Source organism: Ceratotherium simum, chromosome 7 (genome assembly GCF_057802395.1).
Source record: "Ceratotherium simum simum isolate JZ-2026a chromosome 7, ASM5780239v1, whole genome shotgun sequence".
NCBI lineage: Eukaryota > Metazoa > Chordata > Mammalia > Perissodactyla > Rhinocerotidae > Ceratotherium > Ceratotherium simum.
The window spans coordinates 766,230-783,166 of NC_141906.1; the positions used below are offsets into that span (position 1 = coordinate 766,230).

The following is a 16,937-nucleotide window of genomic DNA, read 5'->3' on the forward strand; positions in this document are numbered from 1 at the left end:
TTACTCATGCAGCACATCATCACACAGCACTTGTGTGATACAGGCGAGGCTCTAGTGCTGTCGGTCCTGGGAACAGCAAAGACAGACCAGACTATTGCTCCCACAGAGCTTATGTTCTGGCTTGGGGAAGATGGCCCACAGAGAAGATAATGCCAAATAGCGCAGTTGGTTGAATGGTGGTCCCCAAAAGATATGTCTACCTCCTAACCCCTGAAAGCTATGAATGCGACCTTACTTGGAAAAACAGTCTTTACAGATGTAATTAAGTTAAGGATCTCGAGATGAGATCATCCTGGATTTCCCAGGCGGGCCCTAAGTCCAGTGACCAGTGTCTTTATGAGAGACACACAGAGAGAGAAAGAAAAGGCCATAAGACGGAAGGAGGGACTGGAGGGATCAGACACAGTCCAGGGACGCCTGGAGCCACCAGAGCTGGGAGAAGCCAAGGAAGGATCCTTCCCTGGAGTCTCCTGAGGGGGCGCGGCCCTGCCAACACCTCGATTTCAGACTCTGGCCTCTAGAACCAGGAGAATACGTTTCTGTTGTAAGCCGCCTACTTTGTGGTAACCTGAATGGCACCCTAGGAGACAAATATAAATGGTAATATGCCCCAAGAAGAACATAAGGATGAAGCAGGGGCTCAAATGGGGGCTCCTGTACGGCGTGGAGTCTGGAAGGCCCCACTGAGGGAGCTCCATCTGAGTTACCCAAGGCTGTGGGAGATGGGTGTTCTGAATCTGAGGGGACATGAAGTACAGAGGGTCCAACCTACGAATGATCATGGTGTGTTCGAGGACCAGAAAGAAAGTCAATGAGGCTGGCACACGGGAGGTGATGAGGCAGAAGGGACCAGAGCCTGCAGGGCCTTGCAGGCCTGGGTAAGAAGTCTTGATTTTCTTCCAAGTGAAACCTATCTCAGAAAGATCTTACAGTTAAAATGACCTGCAGGTTCCCTAACTAGCATCCAGAAGGAAGGAAGCATAGATTTATTAAATAAGTAAATAGGAGGATATTCTGAACATTCTAATAATTGGATTTAAAAAACCCAGAACCTTTATAATCTTACCCATGTAATCCCATCCCACTATTTAATTCTATACGAACGATAATGTCATGGTACAGGTGAAGTCGAACACCACAGGACACAGTGGAAAACCCTCAGAGGGATCCTTTATTTCCTTCACTTTCTACTTATAAGGTGGAATTTCAACTTGTGAAAGCTGTTTCTTCCATTCAGCCAATGGCTTGGAACATCTCTGTCCTAATTCCTTGTGCAAGCCGTCCCCGGGGCAGATCCCAGGCTCGGAGTCAGCAGGGTGGATGCACTGGGCTCTACACGAGGCCGGCTGCCCTGTGGCCCACTCCCTCCCTCCCTCAGTGATCAGCAAGGAATGGGCTGTATTTCTACTCACTTGTTCAAAGATCAGACCTACCTCATTTACACGTCAAGAAAATTTTCTCAAGTATAATAGTGTTTACCATTTTCCTGTAGTGCTTCAAATGCCCAACTTTCATCTTTTCCCTACTTCTAAAATTCCTCTGTTTTTCACATTATCTTTCTTGATTGCTTCTTCTTGTAAAAACAAAAAATAAAGATGTGGGTCTGTTGTGCACATTAGCAGGTCCGTGCAGAAAAATGCACAGAGGCTTCATATGCCATTTACAGTAACAGCTCCGAGTACAAAGTCAAGAGAGAAGAACCTCAAGTATTAGACTTGCTCTGAAATAAGCCTACTAGGATGACACCACTGTAGCTTAACCAGAATTTCCCCTCCCCAACTATTCACCAGTGGTAGATGAAAAAATCCACAGTTAAAATACATAGTCACTCCATATACTGTCCCCCCAACTTCTGAATAACAGTGGTTTTCCAAATTTTGTTCCTCTTTAGTTTAAATTTAATGGAAAAAACTAAAAAGTCATGTTTTAGCAATTATCCTCATAGAGCACTGCAATTTACCAAGATTTTCATGTGTGTTTTGAGAGAAATCTTACTGAAACAATAGTGATGACTATTTTCCGGTAAACATTGAGTGAAAACAATTTTAACCCCCATCTGAGGTTATACACTTGCTTTTGGGGACACAGATGCTGTGAATGTGAGAAGTGCAGCAACCGTCCGGGACAAGGCAGGGAGGCCCGCGACGGCCGCACCTGGCGAGGGCTCAGAGCTCGTCGTGGTTCTTGGTGAGGTCCTCCCCATAGTTGGTGGCTTGGCTTCCCACAAACATGTTCCAGTTCTCCAGGATCTCCTCTTTCGTCAGCTTCTCATCCTGCAGGACAGGAAAGAGTGCTGTCACGACCCGAGTGACAGTGCAGCGTGAAGCTCACGTTCACGGCTGGCGACATTTGACATCCCACACTTAATAATTACGAAGCTGCTGGGTACCTCCTTCGTCTACTGCTGCTGCACTGCCAAACCCCAGACTGGAACAGCCTCCTGCTATAAAAGCTGTGCTACACTGTATCAGTGAGTCCCCAAGGAATTCAGAAGCTAGAATCTAGTTATGTCGACACGCAGTGCTGGCATTCCCAAAACGGGCCTCAAAGAATTCCACTCCCCTTTTATGGCCTGACTGCAAAACTCGACTGTCCTCCAAGAATTTGGAGCAGTGATCAAAATGGGAAGAGGCAGGACTTCTTTCCAAATCTTGTTGATTTATTTATTTGGATATTTATCACTAGCTGTTGAAGAGCTGGGCACCGGAGCCAGCAGTGTGAGCTTGCCTGAGGATGCCTGGGTTTAATGGGCTGGGCTTCCTTCTGCCTGACACCTCACAGATGTTTGATAAATATCTGCTGACGGAACGAATGGATGAATACGCTCGTCCTATGGCAACACAGGGTATATTTCTTAAATCCATGCCCTGCCCACAGCAAACGAAGTTTCAGGTTCTGCAGTCCTAGGAGATGGGAGTGGATGTAAGTGTGTGGCCCCCGGCACACTGTCTGGGAATGTCTGGGCCTAATGAGCTCACTGTGGGCTATCAGGGCCTTGGCTCAAGCTTACAGGTCTCTAACATGGGACAGGAATGAGAAAAGTCATAGGACACATGTGGCCGCCCAGGGCAGTGCCATCCCCAAAGACACAACCAGTCTTACACAGACCGTCTCCCTTTAAGGATGGATTCCAGAAGAACATGCGATACCTTGTTTTTGTCTGACTCGTACACCAGGTGCCTGGCCTCAGCCTGCGCATGGTCGTAGTCTTGAGGGAGGATCCAGTGGCGAATCTCATCTTTGTCCAACTTCCCATCCTTGTTCAGATCCCGGAACTCATTGAACTGTTCCCGTTCTGACAAAACCCAGTCTGGCTCAGGGCCGTTCTCCTCGTGGGAAAACATATCCGCTAGAAGGGAAGGCAGTTCTTGGTTATGAAGACAAGTGGGAAGGTGCAAGGCAGAGGAAACAGGACTCCTGTGTTTTGGGAAGGGTGGCGACCAATCAAGAGACCCGACCCAAACACGTGGTGGGCGGGTTCTGGGGTAGCAGTGCAGTGATCCACGCACTGTGAAGGCTGCTCCTTGGAACAGAAAACTGAGCTCAGGAGCCAGAAGATGAGTCCTGGCTCTGCACTTAGTTCATCGACTGGGATTAAGTTCCTTAGTTCAGTGACCAAGTCTTAAGCGGCCTTGTCTGTAAAATGGAGATAATTTATAAATCACAGGGTTATTATGAAGCTCAAATGGAGCACTGTCTGTGAGTGCCTTACACAGCCGGAGCTGGCACCACCAGGGGAAAGCCAGGACTCGTGACCAACACCAGGCACCCGCTGTGGTCCAGGCGCGGGACAAAGTACTTCACAGGCATCTTTTCACAGGATTCTCCTAACAGTCCCATAAAGTAGGGCTTGTTACAATCCCACTTTACAGATGAAACACAGAGGCAGGGCCTTACCAGCAAGTGTGAGCTCGAGCTGCACGGGCTGTAACCACTGTGTTTACGACTGCTGTTTCTATCACTTGGAAGGGCTTTCACACATCTCATTTTATTCCACCCTCACGACAATCCTATACGATCTTTACCTTTGTTTTACTAAATGGCAGGGAGAGGAAAAGAAGACAAAGTGTATGCACTGTTGGCTGAGAGACCACATCTTCTCAGAAAACGGAGCTACCCTGTGGGCAGTTTCTCTTTAATGGAAATGTCAGGTGGTACCGGGAGCAGGTGGCGAATGGAGGGGAAAGAGAGGCAAGAGCCTTGGTTCAGCTGCAAGGTGGACCCACACCTGACGCTGGCCCTGTTTGAGAGAGGGCTGTCACGTACATTAGTGAACTCGAGCCCCCTCCAGTCCTGCAAGCATGGGCGTTGCGTATTCCTATTTTACAGATGAGGAAACCGAGGCTTATTGTGGTTACACAGCTCCCCAGGGCCACATGGCTAGTGAGTGGAGAAGCCAGGACTCCTAACTCCAATGCTCGTTCCACTGTGCCACACAACCACCGCTCTTCCCCTCCTTCCCGCCTGAAGAGAAGCCTCCCCCATAAAGGAAGCCACTTGCTGGACAGTCCATACATCCAGCCTCTCTGAGTGCAAGTCGCTCAGAATTCTGTTTTCAAGCACAATGCCCCCCCCGGCCCCGCCCGCCAAGGGTAAAGAACAGAATGTTTCTTTTAGGCAAAGCCGCCCCAAGAGTTTTGCCCCAGACTCGGCAGCATTTCAATGCAGAGTTCAGGAGGGCCAGAAGAGCACACACTTTTCACCAAAGTACTACACTGCTTGTTTGAATCCGTCAGCTTCGCCAGCCCAATTCCATCACCACCGTCAAGGGGAGACGTCCACAACTCTGCACTGTCCCTTGCATGCACCAGGCAAGAGGAAGGGTCTGCTGCCTGCGCTGGCGCGGGAGCCGACAGCCTCTGTTACCCTACAGAGACCACGATAATTACCGTCACACAGACAGACGGAGAACAGCGTTCGGTCCTTCGGAAGAAACACAACCACAGACCAGAGACTGATGGCAACTTGGGCTCTGGTTTCACGTTGAAAGGAAATTAACTGCCTCTACTAAACATGTGTACAAAAATCATCCATATCCCACCCTCGAATGATGTTCCAGTTTTACTTTGTTGAGACTTGGGAAAAGAAGAGGTGTTGTGAGAAGGCAGCCTGCGGTTGGAGCTGTGTGCCAAAGCACCGAACAGGCAGCCAATGAGGATCAAATGGAAATTTCCAGGTTGTCTGCTCCAGGCCTTTCCGCTTGGGGGGCTCCTGGCTGCTGCGAAGGGCTCGACCAGCAGCCCAGGTGCGCTGACCTGAGCCTCACTCAGCCAGTGCTCAGCACCTGAAGACATCCTTCTTGATGTAAGTGGAGCCCCACAGAACAAACGCTAGAATGGCTCTCCCGAAGAGAGGATCAAACCCAGAGGCACGAGACGTGCATGAGTCACAGGGTTTACCTCTCTAGGAGGGAAGGCCTTTCTGCAGAGCGCCTGGGCACATACAGTTCCGCTGACCACAGCTGCGTCCACTCAGAGCTGCCAGGCCCCGCCAACCCACAGTCAGATTTTAGTCCTGAGACTGCCTGCTCCAGCCTCACTGTAAACCTCTGGGATCCCCAATCCCGGTGTGATGAGGGGCACCTCTCAGCCCTTTCAGAGCCTGGAGGCAGGGCCAGCCTTTTGTTCCTTCCCCACTGATGAGGTCTAACAACGCCTCCCTGACACTGCACCCCCAGGGCTGCTGTGACGAGTCCCTCCCCCCGGAGGTCACCGAGTGACACCTGCAGACTTGCAGCTATTGCTAAGAGAGACGTCTGGGGAGAGCAGCCAGGCACGTGGGTGGAGGCGTGTGGCCCAGTGGGACACCTGAGCAAGACACAGGCTGCTGTGTACTCACCAATGTACTCGTCCTGATCCACAAACCCGTCCCCGTTCTTGTCGATGTCCTCCAGAGTTTCCTGGGAGCAAAGGAGAAAAGAGAACCCAAGATAGCTACGTGCTCTGCGTCAATCTGAGAATCCTAACTGCTGTCCTTCAGCTTTTAAGGCTGAACTCCCAGTGACTCCTGCTCTTCTTACCTCCCTGGCCATTTGTTCTTACCTGTAAACAATGGGCAGTGGCCATCCCTCCTCCCCCACCCCACAATTTTATGAGCAGAACACTCTCTTCAAATGAAAATATACCTGTAAGCCCAGAGGCTCTGATTCTGTCTGGAAGGCCTGTCAGGCCACCATTGCCACCATCCATCCAAACCATCCCCTGGGCACCGTGAAGAACCCAGCCTGAGAACCACTGGACTAGAGATAATCACAAAAATAGATTCCAGTGCCAACTGGACTATGAACACTGAGCTGGTGTCAGATAAATATGAAAAAGTGGGCAATTAAAGTAAATAAAAATATATTTGACTTTTGAACATATTATGTTCTGTATTTAGTAAATCTGACTTCTTAATTCGGTTATTTGCTAGGCTAAATAATTAAATGAGTTTACTGCCCATTGTCACAGCAACTCAAAGACATCCTGGGTTGAAGAAAATAGCTAACCTGAGAGCCAAGAGCCAATCCAGAGGCACATAACCCTCTTGTGGATAACTCCCCATCTTCATCATCCTCTGGCAAACTAGCTATCGCTAAAGGGACGTTGGGTGGTAAAGAGTAATGATTCTTAGAGCCATTGCCCAGTCCTTAGGGTCATGTGGCCATGAGGACGAAGCATGAGACAAGAGTGGACCCATCCACCAACTGGATAACTAAAATAGTCCAAGCTAATTATAAACAGAAAGTTCAGCCACTTGTTTCCCAGCATCGAAGCTGGTGGAACTGGCTTGGGGTATCTCCCAGGAAATAGGTGATGGCATTTAGTGTACTGTCATGGAAAATGAAGACATGTGGGACCTACAAGACACTGGGGGAAGCAGACTCACTCAGAGGCCCTACGAGCACAGCTATCCCTTAAAGCCCAGGGTCTGAGCCATCACCCTCCCAAGACCCAGCCTTAAGGGTAGCGTCCTCTCCAGCCAAGGTTTTCCTTTCAGTTTCCGCATGGTTTAACAATCCACTGCATTCCACTTGAGTCTTTTTCTAGTTCCCTCAGAGCTGAAAAATGGGATGGAGACTAGCTAGTTGTTCATTAACCCCATCTGCTCTTTCTGGGCTCACATTTAGACTGTTCTTCCCGCCTCGTCGTATCAGGAGGAGCCCGTGGAGTGTCCAAGGGAGGGACGGTGCATTCCTGGCTGCAACAGTGCAGGCAGATGGCGCCTTCTCCTTACTCCCTTTCCTTCCCTTTGTCTACCAGCAGGTTGTTGCCAGGATGACCTTGAAGCAACAGGACGGCAGAGTACAAGATGAATAGCCCGAATAGTACCTGACAGCACCTGGGGAACTGCCCGGAGGGTCGACCTGACGGGGGCCACCCGCACTGGCCTTGGTGTAGGCAGGAAAAAAGCTTTGATTGTGTAAATGGCGAGGACTGGGGCTCTTTGTTGCAGCAACTAGCCTGCCTGACTGATTTACTAGGTCGACAGGTATTCAACGCATTCCACGTCAGAGTCCTTCTCCCATTCCCCTCAGGCTGAGGAACGTTCTCTGGGAAGAAGGGACAAGACGCTGGTACAGCTTTCACCCTGGACTCTTCCAGTCCACTCTTTATCTTACCAGAACCACAATTTCCTTCATGTGCTCAAACTCCTCAGGGTGCAGAAAGGCAGTGAACTCCTCCCGGGTGGCAGTCTGGTCCCCATCGAGGTCTGCAGCCTTGAACCTTCTCTCGTCACGAGGCAGCATCTTTTTAAAGGTGTGATGATCTGAAGTATCCTGAAACTCAGCTGGGTTTCCTGCAGGACGTGGCACAGATGTGTAAGCTGGGCCGCTAAGACAGACACTTCCTTCCAGATCACTCGTCCGTCCTGCCCACATGGTCTACAGATGACAAAAGGTCCTGACCTGCGAGTTCTAGGAAACGTTTTATTTCAGGATGCCCCGTCCCTTCATCCCCCATAATCCAGACCCGAATGGCTCATCGCGTGCCTTGCAGCAAGCGCTTAAAAGCACATGCTCCCGACCATCCAGTGCCCCACTTCTCTCTGCAGAACCTGCTTTCACGTCACTCTTTGGTCCAGAACACACAGAGGCTCCCCAGTACCCATGGCATTGTCTCTAATGCTGCTGCCTGGCTTTCACAATCTGCCTTCATCTGGCTGTGAGAGTGTGCATCCTCAGTTCTCCACAGACCTGTCTCCTCGCTGTCTCCCCCACACACCCCGTGCGTCTGTGCTCTGGGCTCTGCACACACTTCTCCTTCATTCCACCAAATGAGCATGTGTTACATCCAAATTCTGCCCACTGCCGAATCCACTGCTGCATCCCTGCCCCTCTGGCTGACCCATCTGCCCCACTTGTCTCTCTCTCCCCAAATACATATCCATTTTTCAAGGCCCAGCTCCCAAACCACCCTTCACCAGGAAGTCTTCCTTGACTGCTCCTGCCCACTTGGTCCTTGATACCTGAAATTTGGCAGCATTTTGAAACTGTACCACAGACACACTTCCCCTCTGCCTTGTCCTCTGCGTGTGCCTCTGAGACGTGTAGCTCAGGCTGGGCAGCAACCTCAGTCATTTCTATTAGACCCCGACCCCTCCCACCACTCACGACCCACGACTTCACGCGGGTGAGCAGAACAGGATGTTACAGGACAGGTCCCATCTAGGAGGCTGTGACATCTCCCCGAAGGGGGCAGATATGATGAGAGGCCCCACTGTGTAATCACTCCCGCAGCACCTCTTACCCAGGTAGTAACCGTAGGTGGCTTGTTTGTACTCTTCCCAGGAAATTTTATTGTCTTTGTCCCGATCATAATCCTTCCAGACTTTGGCGACATTATCGTAGATGTATCTTTTCTGCACCCGTTTGATCCAGGTTTTCAGCTCCTCAGAGGTGACAAAGCCATCCCCGTCATTGTCGATTCGATCAACAATCTTCCTGTAGTAAAAACCCACAAGGCCATTATCAAGACTTGTATGATCCTGATCCAGAAAAAGATCAAACACCTGCAGAACCCAGAATGCATAAACAATTGAAATAAAATCACTGACCCGATGGTGCTGGAAAAGATCTTAAAGTTTCTCTTTTCCAAGGATGATATGCCTGCCCCCACTCAGTGCGAATGGCAGACACTGCTAGTGGATCATGCCCGTGTCCTGAAAAACCTAGCTGTGGCCTCAGAATCGTTCTCAACACGGCTCTGCAGACAGACATGACCAACTGATGATGAGAGCTGATGTGTCAGATGAAACCTGGCAGACTGCCCTGAGGTGGTCTAACTCCCTCATCTTAGAGTAATGGTAACTGAGGCCAAGAGAGAGTGGGTGACTTTTCCAAGACCACACAGCTAGTGTTTGGTACAACTGGACTAAGAACCCATGTCCTCTGGCTCCAGGTCTAATGCAGAAAATGGAAATTCTATGTAAACCAAAAGATAAGTGAGTTCTTTATTTTTTTTTTTTTTTAAAAACTCACCACTTTGGACTCAAAGACTTGAAACTTAAAGCAGGAGGAGACCAGATCTTGTTGGACAATGCACAAAATGTCGGGGATGAAAGAGCCTTGGCATGATGGAGCCTCTTCAAGAAACTTGACCAGCCGAGCAGCTGCAGGAGCCCAGACCCTTGCTCTTAGGGTGAAGACTCCTTCATCCACTGGTGTGTCCTGCTCTGCTGGCCCAGGTTCCAGCAGTTTCCCACAGGACTCCACTGAGGTGCCCCAAACCCTCGTCCAGAGTAAGCTTCAGGCTGGGAACACACCCGCGTCCATCTCTAGGCCAGAGGGCCCCAAGCTGGGGACACCATCCCTGAGGGAACTTCAAAAACACCCAAAGCTATTTCCAGGGTTTAGAAAGTTTTAGCCTGGTAGTCCATTTACCTGGGACGAGGTCATATAGGCCAAATGGGGATTTGTTTCTTCGCTTTGGGCTGGAATTCTACCAGCTCAGTGGTGAAACTTGCTTACTGTGAACAGAAGTTCTGATTGGCAGTAACTCTTTAATTTATCAGAAATGGGAAATGAATTCATTAGTGCTTAAGTCTCCATCTCCTCCTGACCTGGGCAGCTCAAGCTCCTTTTTCTCAGGAAAGTGTAAACATTACTAACAGCTTTAATGTGTCCCTTCATGTGCAATTTTAAGAGGTCTCAAGACTACAAGACTGAACCTCAAGCATCTTCAGGCTTCCTTCCAGGAAATCACAGCCAGACACAGCAGAATTCTTTCAACGCTGTGCAGTGTTCAGCCTACCTACTACGTGCCAGGCACTGCTCCAATCCTGGGGGCACGGTAGTGACATGCCCGTCGGTTATCCAAAGCCAACTGAAGACAGAATCTCAGACCAGCAGAGACCTAGCGACGCCAGGCAGTGTGCAACCTTCTTTTGTGGAAAGGATAGCATCTAATCTATCCAAACACACACCCAGGACATAGCTCAGCTCGACACACAGTAGGAGCTTAATAAAGATTTGTTGGAAGAATAAGATCTTAACCTCTCTCTTCAAAACTCTCAGGAGTGAGATATTGGGAAAGGCAGCCAAATGTAGATAAAGCTACACGCTGTCCTCAGAACGCCTGGATCCTGTCCAAGCTCCCCTCCGAGTGTCAGTTTCCCAGCTGTGAATCAGAGCACCTACTTTACCAGGCACGTTGTGAGGAATGAAGGGGAGAACATGTGCCTTCCTCACCAAGCACGATAATCCAGACCATGGGGATGCAGAACTCAAGAGAGGGCCAGCAGGGACAGAAACGAGCAAAGCTTCCAGTGGAGCCTGGGGCGACCGGGACGTCCCTGCCCACCACCAACGGGGCTGCCAACTCTGCTGGCCAAGGACCGCCTCATGGGGGCACCGGTCCACAGGTGTCAAGAGAAACCAGAAAGCAGTCTGTATTGAAATCACTCATTTTAAACGTTGGCAAGTAATTTACATTTTTTCTAAGACAAGAGTGGCATGTCTGTGACTGCCTGTGGCCTGGGTCCCCACTTTGCAGCCCTCTGGCAGAGGTGTCTCCAGGGGCCTTGGAGTGATCACGTTTTCAGGAACCATGGTCAGGTGATGGTGACACAGTTCCCGGATGCAGCCGTGCTCCTCACTCAGCAGCCCAGACTTGGAGGGGACTATTGTACCAGGAGCTGTGGACGGAGGCAGCTTCTCATGCTCTGCCCTGTCCCACACTGCACCCACCATTTCCAGCCCTCTGCCCCCCACTCCAGACTCTAGCCCAATTTAACTTACAGGTAGGGGGTATGTCCACTACCCGTGGGTGGCTCAGGCCCGAGACCCGGATGTCACCCTGATCCCTCCCTCCTCGTCACCCCCCCCCCTCCGCCCCGAGCCCAGAGCAAGCACTGCCACGTATGTCAACCCCCTCGTGTGTCTGGACTCACCCTTCCTGCAGTCCAGACTGGCCGTGCCCGGTTCAGGCGCTCATGGCCCCCAGCCCCTGGTCTCCCCATTGTGCCTCAGCCAAGTCCCCCACCCCATTGCGAGTCTGACTTTCCCAACAAGCTTTTGGGGTGAGGACATTTCGGCTGTGTACAGGATAACATCTAATCTCCACCTCTCAGAGCCTGCCCTTGGTTTCCCCTCCACTCCCACCTCCTGCTTCCTTTTCCCAACACCCCTTTACTGTCCCAACACCCCTTGTCCCCAGAACAAGGTTCTGGGGGACAGGTTGCAAAACCCCTGTGACTGGGCTGTTCTCTTCAGAACTGCCTTCCCCGCTTGTACACCTGGCAACCTCCGAGTCATTCCACAAGCTCTGACCAGGTGACACCCCAAGCCCCCAAACCCTCTCTCCAACCTGAAGCCCCAGGGGCTCCTTCTCCTGGATGTGGTCACTGTGGTCTTCAGCCACCACCACAGCAACTATGTGTAGTGTCTGCTTGTGTCTCTCTCCCCACATTTGACTGTAAGTACCCTGAGGCCTAGAGCATACCTGCTAGGTATCTAATGCCATGGCTGGCACACAGCAGACATTCAAATGTTTCTTGCATGAACAGATGAATGAAGTTAAGGTGTTTGTACAAGGATCAAACCCAGGCCAAGTCCATCAGCGCTTGCTGTCTCCTCTAGGCTCACTGGTCATCATGAAGGTATGACATTGGAATCTGTAAGGCTGCAAACTACAGAGTTCCCTACTGCAAACCCCAAAACCTCTCCTCCTTCTCCCAGGTGACAGTGCTGCAAACGGCTGCCACTCAGGGCCCCAGAATAAACCAGTCTCAAGTGTCTCAGAGCAGTACAACAGACTGACCTCTTCAATGGCCCCCATTGTTAAGTCCCAAACAGAAGAGAAAAGTGCTTCTCTGCAAAATAAGAGGTGATTGTTTGGAGGTGACTTTGAAGTTCCAAGATCTTTTTATCAGAGCAGACAGATGGTGCACCTACACAATAGGTATAATTTAGCCTCCTATTCTGACCAACCACATTGCCTGTGGCAGCCCCATCAGCTGAGAGATGGCTGTGTTCTTTTTTATGTAGCAGGACAACCCCGGGGCCTGATGCCCAGCAGGCGGGGCTACTGGGGCCCTCCCCAGCCCACCTCCACCAGGACCCCAGCTGGCTGCTGATTGATTCCTCTGCGGAGGGGGTTTCCAGAAGCCTTTGCACAACGTCCCGAGTGTCTCCCAGGGCCGCGGAGCGCAGGCACGGAGATGCACCAAAGTTTTCTTTCCCAGGTTTGGTTCCTGACTCAATTGTCTTCCGCATTGACATTCACGACCCTCCCCACAACACCCTCCAGCTCTGCCCTCAGTTGCCAGAAGACTGGGCACCTCTGCAGATATCTGCTGGACACAAGCGGGGGCCCAATTTCCATTAGTACCCCCACCGCCATGCCCTAATGCCCCTCCTTCTCAGTAACGGGACTGTTACATCCCTACTTCAGATTTACTGGGAGACTAGGCAGAAGGCAAGAACCCCAGCCCGAACCAGGGGCCCAAGAGAATCTAGCCTCTCCTTCGCCTGCCCTCTGGGCTTTCATCCCCTTAGGTTCATCCTTGAGACCTTAGCAGGGTCTCAGCCCTCCTCTCCGGGAACTCTGGAGTGTGGGAAAGAGCCCACGTCGCCAGAAGGCCACCGTGGACAAAGAGGAGTTTATCCACTCCCTCTCCTTTCTGGGGCCACCGCGGGGAGGGCGTGCCCTCCCGTCCTGGCCGCCGCGGCCGCCACGTTCTCGCCTCCACGCGGGTCGGCGCCCGTGTCCGCGAGCCCCTGCGACCCCCGCGCGGCCTCACCCCAGCCGGTCCTTGCTCTCCTCCGAGCTGAGCTGGTCGAAGGTCTTGGAGTCCTCCTTGCCCAGGAAGGCCTCGTGGTCGTACTGGAAGCTCCGGTTGTCCTCGGGCGGCCGCTCGCCCAGCTCCGAGTCGGGCCGCACCACGCGCTCCTTGCGCACCGTGGGCTTGGCCCGCAGCGCCCGCGGCCACAGCAGCAGCAGCAGCGCCAGGAGGAGCGCGGGGCCGAGGCGCGCCATGGCCGGGGAGGGGGCGCCGGGGCAGGCGGCTCGGAGGAGGGGGCGCCGGGGCAGGCGGCTCGGAGGAGGGGGCGCCGGAGGAACGGGCTCGGAGCGCGGGGAGCGGCAGGAACGCCCGGGCCTGCACCGGGGAGGGGAGGGGGCAGGGCGGGCAGAGCGCGGGCGGCTCCGGGCAGGAGGCTCCGGGGCCCCTCACGCGCCCATTGGCCGCCGGCCGCGGGGGAGGCCGGCCGAGCAGCCACGTCGCCGCCCGGGTGGGGGGCGCGCCTCGGTTCGCGCGGCCCCTCCCCGCATCTCCGGAGGGCGGGCCGGCGCGGGCCGGGACTGGAGGGCCCACAGGAACCGGGAAGTTCTTTGTCAAGCAACAGATGTGCGGGGTGAATTCCCCTCCCTCCTCCCAGCTCCGCAGAACTGAAAGGAGGGAGGCGCCGCCCCTCCCCAACTTCCAGCCGGGAGCCGAATCTCGGCCCCGGATTCGGCCCCAAGATGTGCTCCTAAACAAAATTCACCCCCACCTACCCAAACTTGGAGTCTGCTTACAAACACAGGAGACCCGGGCGGGGGAGGTCGCCTAGAAATGAGGGTCCAAACTCAGATGTCGAAGAGGGCCGAGCAGATGACTTTAGAGGACCAGGGACCATCTAAATGAACGACCCGTGCACTCCAGCTGCCAGGAGTGCGGGCCCCAGGCTCGCAGATAGTCCCGTTTCCCAGAAGAAATCAGGATTTCCGATGTCTGTGTTTTCATTTACAAATGATGGCAACGCGTTTTACTAAAGCACCACGTGACTCAAATGACTCTTGTCCCTGCACTGATCCGGAGTAAGGCTGCCACATGAGAAGCTCTGTAGAACTTGATGATGATGGAACGTTCTGTCTCTGGGCTGTCCTACAGGTAGTGGCTACTGAGTGCGCTCGACATGTAGCTGGTGTAACTGAGGCGTTGAACGTTTAATGTAAATTTAAACTTAAATAGCCACATGTGGCTAGTGGCTATCATACTGGACAGGGCAGGTCTAGAGCAATGATTCTTTTTGTGTCACAGCCTTTTGAGACTCATTGGAAGCCATGAACCTCCTTCCAGAAGAATGTACACACAGCGACTGGCTTGCATGTTTGATGAAAGTGTCAGAGGACTCGTGGGTCTTCTGGTGCCCGCCTGTGAGCCTCAGGTTGACTGTCTGTAGAACTATGGTGTGAGAGGAGAGAAGCCCACCCCCACAGCCCGGACAGCTGTGCTCCCAGCGCTTTCCTCTGTCCTGCTCTGTCCCCCATCCCTGATGGTCTAGAAGAGGTCGCTGGATTGTGCTTCTTGCTGGATGTCAGGACATTATCAACAGCAGCATAGATCCAAATACTCCTCTTTTTTTTTTTTGTGAGGCAGATCAGCCCTGAGCTAACATCCACACTAATCCTCCTCTTTTTGCTGAGGAAGACCAGCTCTGAGCTAACATCTATTGCCAATCCTCCTCCTTTTTTTTTTTTTTCCCCAAAGCCCCAGTAGATAGTTGTATGTCATAGTTACACATCCTTCTAGTTGCTGTATGTGGGACGCAGCCTCAGCATGGCCGGAGAGGCGGTGTGTTGGTGCCCGCCTGGGATCTGAACCCGGGCCGCCAGTAGCGGAGTGTACGCACTTAACCGCTAAGCCATGGGGCCGGCCCCAAATACTCCTCTTATAAAGACGTCTTTCAATCAATTAATGAGTAATTACTGTGTGCCCAGTGGGGCCTGAGCACTGACCTGGGAGCTGCGTACACTGGGGGACAGACAGCCATGGTCTCTGCAGAGCTATAGTGTATGTGAACAGATACTCATTCATTCATTCACTCATTCAGTCATTCATTCCATATACTGAGCACCTGTAAATGCCAGGGCTGTGCTGGATACTAGTTCACTGAGCAGCCACAGATTGCAAATCAGTGTGACAAATTATCAGAGAGGAAGGCATTCAGCATTGTGGAGATAGGACCAGACTTGGGGATGGAGTAGGGAAGGCCTCCTGGAGGAAGGAAGGTCTCAGTGAGACTGCAGATGAGACAGATAAGCCAGACAGCGGAGGTGTGGGTGTGGGAGAGGAAGAAAGTTCCTGTGTGAGCTGGCAGAGAGCAGTGGGGTGTGAGGTAATGTCCTAGTGACCTGCTCACCCCCACTAACTGGCAGTGAGATGTGGGGACATGGCCCTTGGTGCCTCACATCACCCCACTGACTTTGATGGGACAAGAAGTGCTGTGCTTGACAACAGACATGCCCCCACTACCAGTCCGAGGCCTGAACTTCCAGCAACAGAGAAGCATGACTCGGGTGTGTAAGAGCTTCCTATTGGGGTGCAAGGGCTGAGGTATGTGGTTTAGGACCTTTGTATTCATCAGGCAAGCAGGATGCGTTGTTGAGTGAAGAGGAGAAGGAGGAGTGGGAGGAGGCACAGAGAAAAGGAGATCAGAGCTAGAAAAGAGGAGGAGGATGGGGAAGGGGATGGCAAAGCGAGTGGAGATGAGGACACTTTGCTTATTCCCAGCTTTGCCGTGAGCGGGCCAGGCCCCTGGGGTTGATCCAGGCCCTCAGGAATAAGGAGGGCATGTCCTTTGTCTCTGTTCTAGTTGCTTCCTGCCAGACACAAGTGGATTCCCACAGGTAGATTGTTCCAGGTGGTCTTAGCTCCTGTGGGAACTGCCGGGAATACCAGCACCACCGTGAGTGCGGAAGAGCGCATGTCATCCCTGGGCTTGGCTACGCCCTCTGCTTCACATCTCACCCTCCGCTGTGCTGTGAGAGCTAAGGCCCTCTCAGGCAGGGGCCAGGGGTCCTGATGATGCAAAACGGGCTGGGCATTTCACTGTGTAACTGCTTTCTTTCTTTTTTTTTTTTAATAATTTTATTTATTTTTTCCCCCAAAGCCCCAGTAGATAGTTGTATGTCATAGCTGCACTTCCTTCTAGTTGCCCTTTCGTTTTTAAAGTTGCTTTTTATTTCTTCCCATGTGCATGTGTGGCTAATTATGTTGTTGTCTCCTAGGTTAATCTCCTTCCTTGACGAGGCCAAGGAACCAGAAGCACGAGGAGTGACATCTAGCGGCGGGTGGACGGTGGCTGATCAGTTAGGGTCTGTGATCTATGCGCCTGGCTGCAGGTAACATTATCAACTACAACAGAATCCAGCCAGAAGTTACTAAAACAATAGGAAAACTTTTCATCTCACAGAACAAGATGTCTCGAGTTAGATCACTTTCAGATTGGTTAATTCAGTGGCCTGATGACATCATCAAGGAACCAGGTTTTCTGGGTTTTTTTCACCTTGGCGGGGGGCAGTCAAGGAGAGTTCCCTCTGTTCATCAGGAGGAAAACTTCCCAGACTTCCTCTCACATCTCATTGGCTAGAACTTGTTACATGTCACATGCCTACAGAATCTCCAGGGCTGACTTAGACAAATCTCGATTCACTTCCTGGGGCTGGAAGATGTACAGCTTCCTCTGAAGAATA

The 16,937-nt window shown here is 52.0% G+C and overlaps 1 protein-coding gene across 1 annotated transcript; it reads right to left on the reverse strand.

Annotated features, from left to right (window-relative positions):
- Positions 1–1,143: 1,143 nt before the first annotated feature.
- On the reverse strand, positions 1,144–13,594 carry RCN1 (reticulocalbin 1). The gene is made up of 6 exons (XM_014783809.2): positions 13,222–13,594; positions 8,730–8,923; positions 7,601–7,779; positions 5,839–5,899; positions 3,150–3,349; positions 1,144–2,273 (listed from the first exon to the last, which is right to left on the reverse strand). Exons 1-6 carry the CDS (start codon positions 13,455–13,457, stop codon positions 2,166–2,168), a joined length of 978 nt encoding a protein of 325 aa, XP_014639295.1. The 5' UTR covers positions 13,458–13,594; the 3' UTR covers positions 1,144–2,165.
- Positions 13,595–16,937: the final 3,343 nt, after the last annotated feature.

What these genes read in the sequence shown, in the direction of transcription:
- RCN1 (XM_014783809.2), bottom strand. Translation starts at nt 13,457, where the DNA reads ATGGCGCGCCTCGGCCCCGCGCTCCTCCTGGCGCTGCTGCTGCTGCTG. An exon ending in GAGAGCAAGGACCGGCTGGG is followed by an intron (nt 8,924 to 13,221) that starts GTGAGGCCGCGC and finishes TTTTTACTACAG; the next exon opens with GAAGATTGTTGATCGAATCG. An exon ending in TGAAGGAAATTGTGGTTCTG is followed by an intron (nt 5,900 to 7,600) that starts GTAAGATAAAGA and finishes CTTTGCTCCCAG; the next exon opens with GAAACTCTGGAGGACATCGA.